At 42.1% G+C, this 13,835-nt stretch overlaps 1 protein-coding gene across 1 annotated transcript in view; it reads left to right on the top strand.

Annotated features, from left to right (window-relative positions):
- Window positions 1-13,835, top strand: part of fgfrl1a (fibroblast growth factor receptor like 1a) — a 38,149-nt gene that overhangs the window by 6,581 nt on the left and 17,733 nt on the right. The window contains exon 3 of the mRNA XM_030766133.1: window positions 10,845-11,117. Within this exon, the coding sequence (XP_030621993.1) occupies window positions 10,845-11,117 (273 nt within the window). The remainder of the gene's footprint in view (window positions 1-10,844; window positions 11,118-13,835) is intronic.

The raw sequence follows: 13,835 nt of genomic DNA on the forward strand, positions 1-13,835 counted from the left end.
GGTCTTACAATAACATGTCAGTTCTCCTGTTGTGTGTCCCACCCACTCTCAGACACCCTCCATATTTCGATATCAACTTCTTTTTTGTCTGCCATTGCTGTGACTAGGCTTGGTCCCATTTCCCCACCCCCACTTCCCCAGCTGTTCTTTTAGGCGCATTACAAATGAGATGTTGAAAAGCAATCCCTTCGACTGGAGACAGCTTCTCTTGTTTTCTTTTGGATTTGGCATGTCAGTTTGTGTTGGGGCCTGCGCCCTCCAGCAGCTGTGTATATGTCATGTGTCAGGGAGCGCTCCACGGCTCCCTCAGCAAGAGAGAATGCTGCACTGGTCTCAAACAAAACCAGGCATCTGCGTGATTGATAGCTGGCACTTCTACAGTCTTTTTTTTTTTTTTTTTCTATCCCGCATTGCCCTCACAGCTGACATGCAGACGCAATCATCTCCTTTAAAAAAAAAATAAAATACACTTGTGAAGTCCAGGCGTAGGACACTTTACAACACCACTCGCATGAATCTGTGGTATCTGACCTGGCCTAGATATCCAGGCCACATCTACAGCATTGTATTTAGCGTTCAACACCACATGCCATCTGTCAATCCTGAAATTATGAGGACTTGGACTCTTGTCAGCAGTGGCATTGTCTCTAGACCAATAGGACATTCTCAACTGCTGTTTTTGCAGGTCTGTATTCTTCAGTGCAGTGTACTAGTGTTTTGGGGGGGGGGGTGTTGTTGTTGTTGTTTTTAACCAAGGTTAACATGTTTTTTTTTTTTTATTCACACTTTGCATCATCTTAGCCATGTCAGCAGTGACACCGAGGTGTGTTTCAAATGGAAACTCAAACGCTGCATCTCAGATATCTTTACCATATAGCATATATCATAGTTCACACTTCAGTACAACTTTTTTTGTGGTTCCACTACAGGCAAAAGGTGAAAAGTTATTTCAATGAGTTAGAGAGAGAACTGAATGCAGCCTTGAAAGAGTTTTCATAATCCACATTTTGCTTGTTACTAAATGTGTTATTACATGCCAAAGATGTATGCTGGTCAAAATTTATATTGAAAATTGTTTATACTTTTTTCTGCAATCTGCAAATAAGTTTACTCTGCTGATGTAAATCAGTTTTCCATTACCAAACTGGTCATCATCACAATTGTCTTACACCTTAATTTGTGTGTGTGTGTGTGTGTGTGTGTGCGCGCGCGCGCGTGTGTGTGTGTGAGTTTTTCAGTTCACCCTCATTATAGATGTTTTACTGCAAGCAGTTTTGTAAGTTAAATATCAGTAACCCCCCCACCGCCTTGTAGCAGCACTGAGAAGCAGAGCCAGCTGTTGGGGTTGAATCCACACAGCAGTTGGAATGTGTAAAGTGTGTGAGAGTTGTGGGAGTGGTTTGGGCACTTGGGAATCTAAAATCATTGAGAACCCAACAGCGACTGCTATATTGTCGTTGTGGCTCCAACTTTTCTTAAGTACTGGGAAGTTAAACCACATGACTGGTGTTTTTGGTACAGTAAGTTTGTATTTTGGGAAATATCAGGGGACTGTTCTAGAATGAACTTACTTGCACCTGTGGAAGTTTTTATCTCCTGCTGGCTATAGTATGTCTCATAGATCCATGAAGGATCTGGCCTGATGAAATTACCCAAATGGACTATGTGAGAGGGCCTCTCCTAACAGGTGTGTCATTTTCCCCGTCTCAAATCCATTGTCCACTGGAACTCCTGCAGCTCTTTGTCATTTGTTTGTGAAGCTAAACTGTTCACCCAAAAAGACCTCTATGGGAGAAATCTACTGTGTTCACTCTCCCAGACAGCGGTTTAAAGATGAAAGGGCTTCCATTCTATGTCTGTCCCCGTCATTCTATTTCTCTTCTTCTCTCTTGCTCATTCTTTTGGTCTTTTCTCTCTCTCTCCCTCTCTCTCTCCCTCTCTCTCTCGCTCTCTGTGTCTCTGTGTGCTCAGATGACTGTTGTCTTAAGTAAATGTTGTTCCACTAATACAATGTCAGTGACAATTATCCTCGCATGGTTTTGTGTTTCCCACTGAACTCCCATTTGCTCTGTAACAGAAATTTAAATTAGATACACAACAGCTCTGTTACGATTGGAGTAGCTCTTTCTAAATATATTCTTACGGAAAACCAAGTGCCGGCTCTCCTCCCCGAACTTGATCGTTTAATTTGGGGGGGAGGAAAATGAAGGAGAAGGTGGCTCATTGGGTGGGGCTGTTGGTGAAAGAGTGACCCCTCACGTGATGATTGCCGAAAGGAAAATGACTGTAAGGCAGCCAACAGATCAGCACCTTGCAAGGGCAAAAATCGGCATGCACTGACAGGTACAAATGCTATGTCGACTGATTCATTTGAGATGATATTCCAGGACCGAGGGCCACGTGAGTGCTCAGACTGTCAATGGACACTTTGTAGGATCTGGCTGTGCCTCCAGGTCAGGGTATTCTTCTCCCGTGGCGCCACAATGAATACAGGCCAAAACCACTTTACAAGGACAAGCCAATAAGGGGGGCATAGGGCCAAGAGGTTCCGGGCACAGGGGAGCTCTGCTGAAGTGCTACATTTGTAATTTTATACAGGTACCTCATGTGGACTGCATTATGCAAATACTATGCTATGAATGCTTCCTCGAAAAACTACATTATATCATCCACTTGGCATTTTTTTTTTCCTGACTCGTACAAAGAACTTTCTATGAGCATATTTTATAGTTGATATTAAAAACAGATGTATGCAGCGATTGGCCCTGAGCCCAAGTGTCAAACTAGCATTACTTTACTCACAGCTGCTTGGAGTAGAATGTACTACAGCCACCCCTCCTCACTGGCCATGCAGATGTCTCCTGATACAGTCACAGGTTAGGCCATCCTCTGCCTTACTTCAGTCCCTCTAAATGTACCTATCTTAGTATCGCATGTCATTTTTTCATTGGGTCACATTAGTCGAGGTGTTTCAAGGCCTTTTTGTCTCAGTCAGTTGCCAGCAGAGCACGCAGATGAAACCTGACAGAGACCTGCGCAGAACAAATTGAGTTAGTCATGGCTGAGACACAGTGTGGAATGTGGGAGGCTGAGAGTACTGGGTACAGATGGGCTCCAGGGAGAAGCTGGAGACCCTTACCCAGGGCAAGAATGCCAGACTCTCTTGTCAGTGGGCCAGAAAGATACAGATGGTGGAAGACACGGGTGGGTTGGGGAGTGGACTTTGGGAGTTGTTTACCCAGTCAGCCCTGTAGTAGCTTTTGTGTCAGTTTTTTTGTTTGTTTGTTTGTTTTGTTTTGGTTTTTTTGTTTGTTTGGTTGGTTGCTTGGTTGCTTTGGATTGTTTTTTATTTGATTGTTTTAGCTCTTTGAATAGAAGCAATTATGGAGAAAAGTCCTATACGAAGGGATTCCATCTCAAGGAAACTGCCACGCCCCCATCTCCCTCTGCCGCTGTTACTACCTATCAGAGTTTGGTGTCGTCTGCTTACTGATCACTGGTGAACTCTGCCAGTCAGTCAATCATCATGCACACCTGTTCTCATTTCATGGACTCATTTACCTTCTGTGTATATATATTCCCCTTTGTGTCTTATGTCTTTGCAAAACGTTTCAGTTAGATGAGTTTCTGAGCCTTGATATTCTGTGTCTTGTGAACTTTATCTAGCACTTCATCCTATCTCAGTTCAGCCTGGGTCTAGTCTCCATTACACTTCTCCCACGGGCATCCTTGTTCTTGCAGTCGTCCTGACAGAACAAGCCCTTTTTTTGAGTCTTTTAACTAGAAATTTTATTCTTCATGGTTTATTCCTCATCTTCATAATGTTGTAGCAGAAAAAATTGAATCATTGTACATATTATACATTTAGGCTATTCATTTATTTGTATATTACATTTATACAGTATATTATACAGTTATTAATTTTGGGCATGCCATTAAGTATATTATTCTCTTAACATATGAGTGAATCTTGAGACTCTGGTAGTTGGCTTGTATGTAATCTCAGTAACCAGTTATGTCAGCTATCCAATCACACCTTATTGAGACTGCCTGTATCTTTTCACTAATGGTTGTTCTGTATTTGTATCATAGTGAAAGAAAAACCCTCCTGGAGTAACTTCTATATTCTGTTATCTCTGTCTAAAATCAGAGCAAATGAAAAGTGTGATCTATCTCAAGGTTGTTGCTGAAAGTTCAGATAAGGCATTGCTGTAAGCATTTCAGCTCCGCTCTTTTCCTATGTTTGATTATTTCAGTGTAGTGGGACAAATGGCAGGCTCCTGGTAATCAAATATTGACAGGTGATTACAAAGGGGAGCCATACCAGGTGCTGGCCACCTATCGGGAGTGGAGTTCGGGCCATGTGTAATGCAGATAAGGTGAAAGAGAAGTGTGACCAGCCAGGCTCAACCCAGGCTTTTATCAGCAAGATGGAGGCAGCTGCAGTTAAACATTAGCCAGAGAGTTATCAGACTCTTGTTCCTACAACATAAACTGAGAATATTTCCCCCACTTTCCGAGTTTATCATTGTCAGCTTCACATTAAGATGTCTCTTAATGTGACATCTTAAAACATGACCATGATTGCAGTATTGCCCTGTAAACCCTTATGGTTTTTTCTCTTATTTGTTTCAGATTATTTTAGCTTTTTTTTGTTGGCCATTTTGCCACCTTACTGTCTTAATCAGTATTATAATTCAAAATGGATATAACTTTAAAGGATACATAGGATCCGTGTTTTTACAGGAGCAAAGTATGGATTACTGGTATAGTACATCTATAACCAGTCACCCAATGGAAATGTCATCTGCAGTGGAGTTAGCTACCATTTATAGCTCTGCATTTTCCTCCTTTGTGGCATGGGGGAGGGAGCAGGGGTCTATACTCAAGCCCCACATTCCGTGCCTCTGTGTGCTGTTTGTCTGAGCAGCAGAGCCACATTAGCTGCTCCGGCCAGTCAGAGAGCACACACATACACACGCATGTGTGACTGCGTCGGCGTGTGAGCGTGTGCATGCAGTCGCGTATAACGGTACAAAGAGGTCAAATAACATTGTTTTAGGATATTTTTTTCTCCGCTCCAACTTAAAAATGTCTCCTCTCAGTTACCGTCACTCAGCCTCACTCTGGCTAACGTCTAGCACTGTCGAGGTCATTTTTATCTCCCCCCTGTGAAACGTAAAGCCCCTGCAGCAGCCACGTGTAATTGAAGTTGTGGCCTTTAACACATTTTTTCGCCAGTATGCAATAAGAAGCTCGCCTTTCCCTCGCTCTCCAGCCTAGGTCTCTGCCCTGGGAATCGTCTACTCCCTCCGTATTTTTTCAGGCTCTCCTTTCACTTCCAATACATCTGGATAATTGTCATATAGGCCCAAGTTTTCTTCCATTGGGTTCCCATAAAAGACTTTATAACCTCTGGAAGTATGGTGTCTATTAAAAAGTCCTCCAGGTTCTTGGCTTGTCAGTTACCAAAAAAAAAAAAAAAAAAATCACACAGTGCCTTTGAAACTCGTCCCTTTCATTGCTTTTCAGCACTCTGTTTTCCAGACTTTATAGCAACATTTTGTTTTTTAGTCCTCACACACTGCAAAGACAGGTGTAGTGGTAGATGGATGTGATCTGGGTTAATTTGGAAGGACAGACTAGACTTTGCTGCCAGTGAACCTGTGTCCATTATATAAGCCAGGACAAAGGTTTATGTTCCTGTGAATGGAGAGAATGAGATTTTAAGTGTTTGGCAAAAGTCATGTAAGTAGCCCGTCAGGCATGGTTTTGTAATTTTATACACAATCTGTTTTCTGTATCTGTTCTGTTGTGCAAAGGAGAAGACAACTGAAAATTATATCATTGGACAAGTAAATTGTACTACTGTATTAAGAACCATGATGAGATTGTCTGAGTAAATGAGCTCAAGAATGGGTTTATGGTGTGTTCCAAATCCCACCACACATGCCCCCTCCTCATCCCTCATCCCCCAGTCCAGGAAAATAGCAAAGGGAACTTTAAAGACTTTGTGGAATCTGCTGACTGGTGGCGTGGCAACTTGATCCACTCAGTGCCCAACACCCTACTGGCTTCTGGTCTAGAGATTCTCAGAACAGTGTTCCTCCACTGAGGCCCTGGCCATAGCAGTGGAAGAGACAGAGACATGAGCCAAAGTCCTCTCTTCCACTGATGAACCTCCCATATTAATGAAACCTTTCTCTAAACTGGCAAAGGAAAAGGTGAAATATTAACCAAATTTAAAAAAAAAAAAATGTTAAGCAAAGTAAATATTTTATGATTAATGATGTTGGATTTTGGGGTTGCACATTCACACCTGTGCTACAAAAAAAACATAAAAAATAGACTCCAGGGATCCTAAAGACTGTAGTAACTGGTGCATGTTTTAAGGAAATTAAAGAGACAAAAATGCACTTGTCAAATTCAAGCGTTAAACTAACTTACAAAATGACATAAATGATTTCCAGAGTGTCCACAGAATGATAAAGACAGGTTTGATTAGGTCAGCATAAAGTTACATCCATGACTATAGACCATACTTTACGATACAAAAAAAGATACCAATTTTAAACAACACTGGCTAGGCTATTAGAGTTTATTATTAAAGTTTAAAAAGCTAGAGATTTGTGTTTGATGAGTAGTAGTGTAAACAGACCTGCCCTTCTCCCTTAGGGCAATGTTAACTGTCATGCTTTACCAATTGGAAGCAATTGACCTATTGACAGGGGTGGAAATGAGTGCTCTTTACCTGTCTGAATGAATGGAGTGTGGTCTATGGAAATGGAATGTAGTCATCACTCTGACCTGTCACCCCAGGCTATTATAGAAAAAAAAAACAAGGGAAAAAGCAGCTCACTGCTATCAGGTACCGCTTTCATTACTGTGTGTGTGCACGTGTGCACGTGCGCGTGTGTGTTTCTGTGTGTGTGCGTGTGTGTGTGTGAGAGAGAGAGAAAGAGCTACAGCTCTGTTTTGGCAGTGTGACTTTGTGTAGTCAGATATCCAGTTGATCCATAGTCATGGCAAGTTAGGATAGAGTGCAGTCACAAACTTCTAGAACCTCTTAGGCACCCCAGAACTACATTTTTAAGCAATTTGTCACTGCAAAATTAGGATTTTTTCTGCAAAAGGAATCTTAACTCAAAATAAATTAATAAAACCAAAACTCTGCATTGTTAGCTTCATGTTTTAGGTTTACATTAACTTTTGCCTCCCTCATTTTGCTTGCATTTTGTCTCATATACTCTGCTAATGCAAAAAAGTTATTAAATCTCTCCTGATTAAATCTCTCCTGAAACTCAGTAATCTAGCCAAGTGCTTGCGTCTCATTTTTCATGCTTTTTCATAGTGGATTTATAGTACTTCAGTACTCCTAAAATATTTGTCTTCCTCTCCGTGCATCCCACTGTCATACTTGGTAAAGCATGAGAGTGGAATGTATTATTTGAAACGGAGTCCTAGTAGGCCTGTATTAAATACACATCACTGGGTTTTTTATTATTAACTATAGAAATGAGAACATGACCCTATTTTTGTCCTTCGTCTGAGCAACTCCATCTACAGTGATGGAGACTTTACGCTAAATGCTGGCCATAGTGGTCTCTTGGAGATTTGCTGTGTTGCTGTTGGCTCTGAAAGCCTTGTGGTGGCAACATGAGTTATCCCACAAGCATCCCAGTCCAGCTTTTTTTTCACTATTGACCAGCACTCAATAGTGCAAATTTGTAGGCAGCCTTTCTGTTTGCTGAAATCAAATTGGCTCCTCTACTCGCTTGGCTCACTTTGACAAACAGTTTGCAGTACTTGGAGCTCATGGAATGGGGCTAAGGTGTTTAGACACATTGCATTGCACGTCACTCAAAATCCGCCAGAGTCTGTTTTAGACATTCTCTGGGCTCCATAGCTGCAAGACGGCAACATAAAGCTATCATATGGCTTCCTGCTAAACCGTAGACATTAGCTAGCAAAGTCGTGTACTTGCACCTCAATAACGTCAGCTTGGGGAATAATACTCTGGATTCGTGGCCAAACCCAGTTGGTTGGAAAGCATATCATAAATCATAACAGTGAATTGTTTACATTCCTTGTTTACATTTTTGCCCAGCTGCATACCATCCCTCAAAATGGTATTAATTCACGGTAATTACTTCTATTTTGACATGATGGTTTGAGCATGTAACTTTGATCATGTGCACTGTGTTGTTCCGTGGTTTCATGTGAAACCGTGTTTATTAGTTGTGGAGTCATGGATTGCTCCCCATGACCAGAAATGTGCTTAGACCTTGTTCTGAGAAAAATGAGCTGTTTGAATGGGCTAGCTGTAGTTCTTTTGAGACGTTTTTATGTAAAAATATACAGTGTCTTACTATGAAAAATGCAACCATACTGAGCTGTAAAAACACTCAAAGCAACTGACTCCAGGACTCAGGAAGTTTAAGCTTGGCCAAGGTTGTAGCTGTTCATCATTGGCATTTTCCTGAAGGTGAATGAACTGGCACAAAGTGCACTCTTGAGCTTAGCCCTGCTTAAGAAATTATAATCAAACACATTCCAAGGCTATAAAGCACCTCTTGTCCTCTCAAATGTGCCAACAACAATATTGTGCCGTGGACTTCTTTAATACCATAGGGTCCTTCTATCTCACTGGTTAGATACAGAATCTTAAGGGAATGCTTTCTTGAAAATAGTCAAAGATAATAGGCTACCCTAAAGAACATGAAAGAAATTAGTCTTAACTCAAAATGTGCATGTTTCAGTTCATGGTCAAGAGTTAAAAGGGAGTATTTGATGGAATGCTACTTGTGTTGGCCTCAAACATTTGGTTTCTTTTTTCTTGATTCTCTTTTTTCCTGTCATTAGTGGACATTCCAGACATGCGCGTTTGGCTACCTTATACTAGCAGGCCGTAAAAGGGAAGGAGAGATAGGGGAGACTGCTGCTTTAAGATCGATCCTTCAACAAGCTGGCCCAAATGGGAGGCCATCTCTCTGTGATGTTGTGCTCTGCGCTCTGTTGCAGCAGGCTGCAGCAGAGGGGAATGCATTCAGGGTTAAATGGACAAACCAGATTGCCTTTTAAAGGCTGCCTCCTGCAATTTCCCCTCTCCTGCCCAGTTTTATTCATGTTCACACCCACACACACAAACACACACACACACACACTTGACACACTCATCTCATCTCACAGTGATGAGTGATGTCTATCTCATATAATCAACTTGGGTGAGAAAAGTTGAGCTCACTTGAATAAGCCATTAAGTTTACACAACACACAAGTGAGTTGTGTGCAATTTCCTCCATTAATCACTGCTGACATAAAGAGGAGAGAGAGGAAGCTGAAAGGGGAGCTGTGAAAGTGTGGAGCCATCATTTTACTCTGCTTAGCTCTGATCTGTGAAACGTGCAATGCTGTTGCTGCGTCGGCCTGTGCTTGGAGGAGAGGATTTGGGCCTGACCCATGGGCCTTCCCTCAAACAGAAGGCTGGGAGCGGGACACTCGTAAATCTGCCCAGAGAGTGGGCGTACAGTCTTCCAGGGAGAATGAGATTTCAATCTGTGAGAACGGCTCACCAGGAAGGTTTCACTTGAGGTTTGTGCCTGATGAGAAAGCCAGCCGAAAACGGAGAGTTAGAGAAAGAAAGAGAGAGAGAGAGAGAGAGAGAGAGAGGGTTAGGCTCCAATGAGAATCTGCCTGTGACTGATTTCTGTTTTACACTTTCAGCCTCCATCCATCAAAATGTCAGCTACTCGCTTTCCTTGTGAGAAATGCTAGCTTGCATAATACCTGTAGCAGTGGCTCACTTACTGTTCGTCACTTATATGTAACTCCATGTACACAAACATACACACACACACATCAAGTGTTCTTAGATGATTAAGTTACTCCCTTGGCAAATTTTCAATTTGTAAAGACACTCATGCAACAAAAAACGCAAAACTGTCCTTACTCATCCAGTACTCAAGCCTCGCTGATTCATCACCACACCTCAAACTGGGCCTTTTTTTTTTTATTCAGATAATGTCATGCCAGTGCACTGTGCACATTTCTGCTTTAACTTGCTACATGATAAACTGAGTCCCATTTTGTGGCAGTTAAATGGATCCATTCTGGCTTTAGCTTTGCATAAACAGCCATTAGGCTGACTCACAGGCTTCAGAGGACAGAGCTCTGACAATATTTACAAGCTTTGACCTTTCTAACCTCAAAGGAGCCACCAGCCGAGGCATGTGCATACAATGCAGCGCAAGGCCGGCTCAGTAGCAGGGAAGCCAGAGAGACATGGCAGCCTGACAGGGGACTGCGGTTACAATTTCCCCGCAGACATAAACAGTGACACTATCAATTTCCTGCCTTCAGTCTCTGAACAGGGAGTGAGTAACGCCGTGCGTGGGCTGGGGGAAGCCTCCATCCACACACAGCTTGGCCAAGGCTGTCGAGGGCTGCTAATCACTTGAAATGCTGGCGCCTCATGTTGGTACACTGGGCTGTGCTAACTTTTGGGTTGTTGGGTTTTTTTCACTGCAAATGCAAGCGCTGAATACTAAATATTTCATGATGTGCAAGTAATCAAAAATGGATAAGAATAAGCAGTAAGGCTGCACTCTAAGGAAGTCACAAAAGTAGATACTTATCAAATACAAGTACTAGAGTAGAATGGAATACACAGAGCATGTCTGAGAAGTTAAGATTTATGGAGATGAAAGTTAATTGACAGACCTCGTATAATTGTGAAAAACGATTGAACCCCTGATCAAATACATTTTTGGTCACAGCTAATTATTATGGGTATCCAGATGACACGCTAATCCAACGATACTAACACAGCTTCTGTCCATTCACAGGCCCTCCTCGGGTGTCTGAAAAGATCACCCATAGGCAGACTGTCCGAATTGGACGCACCATGAAGCTCCAGTGTCCAGTGGAGGGGGATCCTCCACCCCTCATTATGTGGACAAAAGATGGACGTAACATCCACAGTGGCTGGATGCGTTTCCGTGTTCTTCAGCAAGCCCTGCGAATCAAGGAGGTGGAGGCAGAGGATGCTGGGACATTCATCTGTAAAGCCACCAATGGCTTTGGCAGTGTCAATATCAACTACACTCTCATCGTCATTGGTGAGTCACTTCACAGTCCTCTTCTCTCTGGTTGATATTTAATGAAGTGATGTAACATAGTAGAACACAGTACAATATTTGACCGTGTTTTGTGATTGCAAAATATAAAGTTAAGGCTTGTAACAACAACATTTTCAATCCAGAAACAGCTATTAACTGAGGTCTATTTTAAGATTGAGCAAAGTAACACATTCGTTGCCACTGATTTTACAGTGAAAGGTTCACAGTACAGAACAGAAAAACACACTTGCCCTTGCTCTGCCATGCTTGTTGTTTTTATGATCTGGCTTTTTCTCCTTGTAATTTTTTCTTCAGTCTAAAATTATATGACAAAATGGTAACATGAAAACAGTCAGCAGGGTTTACCATTATTATTACTGGAAAACAATACTGCATTTCACATCCTTACCTAACAATCAAATATTCCATTCCTATGGCAGAACACTTTATGTGTTGCTCTACTAAAACTCTAGCACCTCCAAAACAACATTTCTCACCTTAAAAAGTTCAAATTGTAAAGATGGTTGTCTTAGGCCTTTGTTTGAGGTGGTTATGTGAGCTAGCTATGCCTTCTCTGAGAATCCAGGGTGAACGCACTGGCTGTCTGCCCAATTAATCAGGGCCTAATTTGGCAGGGTCCCCCGTGGTGAGCTGTCCGTTCAGGCCGAGAGGGGTGCTGAGTAAGTCTTGTGATCCCATAACCCCTCTCCTTGACCTGTTGAGGACATGAACCCTTATCCCATAGATCAGAGGACTAATAACTTAAAAGTTTATTAAACAGTAACCAATATCGTGCAGTTATCAGTGTAATTAATTTAATTGCAGCGTCTTTAGCAAAAGCAAATGTAATTTTAAAGTGAATACAACCGTTCAAGAAGAATTTGTTGTTTCATAAATGCTCCACTCCACTCAACTCCAGACTTACTCTATGTTGAGAATCAGCTCTGTTTTTAGTCTTGAGAGTGAAAGCCAGTGTGGTAAGTCAGGACCGTAAAATGACCCCTCTAAAGCAATGCCAACTCTAAATGGAGACCTCGGTTGTGCCTCATTCAGCCTCGATTGTATATCAGGAGGACTAAGTTAATTATCCATTTATTTGCTTCTCAAATAAGCTCCGTGTAATGGAAGACAAAAGAGCTAAATTGCAGGGACTGGACCCATCCTCGCTGGTGAATAGACTGTTTGTGTTGTGGCATACAGTAGGTCATTAACAGTTTTGGCCCACGCATCTGTATCTACATGCTCAGAGCACTGACAGCTTAAATCTTCCCTCTGTGAGAGAGTGTAATGTACATTCCTTTCCTGAAAAGCTTTTATTTCAAAGTTTGAACACAGACATTGCTGGTGAATGTTCTTTTGTACTTTTGTACAGTCTTACACTTGATATACTGTACATGTGTAATGTCTGCTTTTATAAACAAAATGTTGAGTGCAATCAACTCTCAATCTGTAAACTCTCACTCTAGTGTTTGAGCTCGGTTTTTCGGCAATCACTTGTCTTCATTTGTTTTCCCTTTGAGCAGCCCCTTCCATAAAAAGAGACATATTCAAAAATAAGCTGAAAGATAAAAGGAGGGGGGGAGAGAGAAATGATACGCATTGAATAAACATGAGAAAAACACAGCAAGTAAGGAAAGACTTCAAAACAAAAGAAGAAAAGAACTTGGCTTCAAAGGTAGGGGGACTGGAAAAGGAGAAGAGTATAGCAAAACGACCATTAAATAAGGCAGCATGAATGAGGAAGAGTTTGCTCCGTTCAATGGTATTAATGCCCCCCCTCCCCGCCCCCCCCCCCCCCCCCCCCCACCCCATACCCCCACTGATGGCTCTGAGAGAATGGGGCGAGGCAGCTGCCAAGATGACCTCAGCCTGAGCAGCTGCACCCGCTGCGCCTGGGCGCCCTTGCTATGCCCAGCCGGCTTTGATGCGCCGAAATGGGCTCTGCGATGCCGTTTAGTCAGGGCCCTTGAACTCCGTCTTGTTTTCTAATCTCTTTTGTTGGCTCGTCCCCGTGCGTGTAACTCAAACCTGGCCAGCTAAGACTGAGGCGTGCGTTGCGTGTAGAGTTATGTGCACTTTGGAAGAGTGTTCAACTCTACAACTTTCTTACGTTTTATAATATTGTGCATAAAAACATATTTTTTTATTGCGATGTTGATTAAAGTCCATCCTGTACCTAAGGCATGAATGTTTTACAAAGCAGTGTTGATGATAATAGATTAGGTTGTCTTGTGCAGTCATAAAATTTTACAAGTGCTACACAATGTTGTACTCTTTGTTATGAGCACGAATAAATGCTGCTGCCAACTTTTGATCTAACAGATGTTTCTTGAAGGGCTGAAATTTAGTTTTTTCCTCTTGTGCTCTGAGCTGTATTTAATATGTCATGAGAAACTCACAAATGTGCATTTATGATGACTCTGTATGCTTCCATAAAGCTACATAGAGTAAAGCAGTACCAAGGAATAATTTGAGGTAATGAACCTTTAACACGAGTGGAAATTGATCCATACCATCCTTGGGTTCTGTGTGTGGTCCTGGTAATTAGTTCTGACCATCGTCCTTTGTTGTTTTATATCTGCCGGCTTTTTTGCTAGCTGAAGAACATCGACACCTTTTTCCTATTATGGTTCACTCATCTTTCTGCCAACTCCTCCCTTGCAGACCGTGTTTCGTTTCGTATAAATATTTTCACAGTTTTCCTTTTCCACTCTTTTA

This window comes from Chanos chanos, chromosome 2 (genome assembly GCF_902362185.1).
Source record: "Chanos chanos chromosome 2, fChaCha1.1, whole genome shotgun sequence".
Taxonomy (NCBI): domain Eukaryota; kingdom Metazoa; phylum Chordata; class Actinopteri; order Gonorynchiformes; family Chanidae; genus Chanos; species Chanos chanos.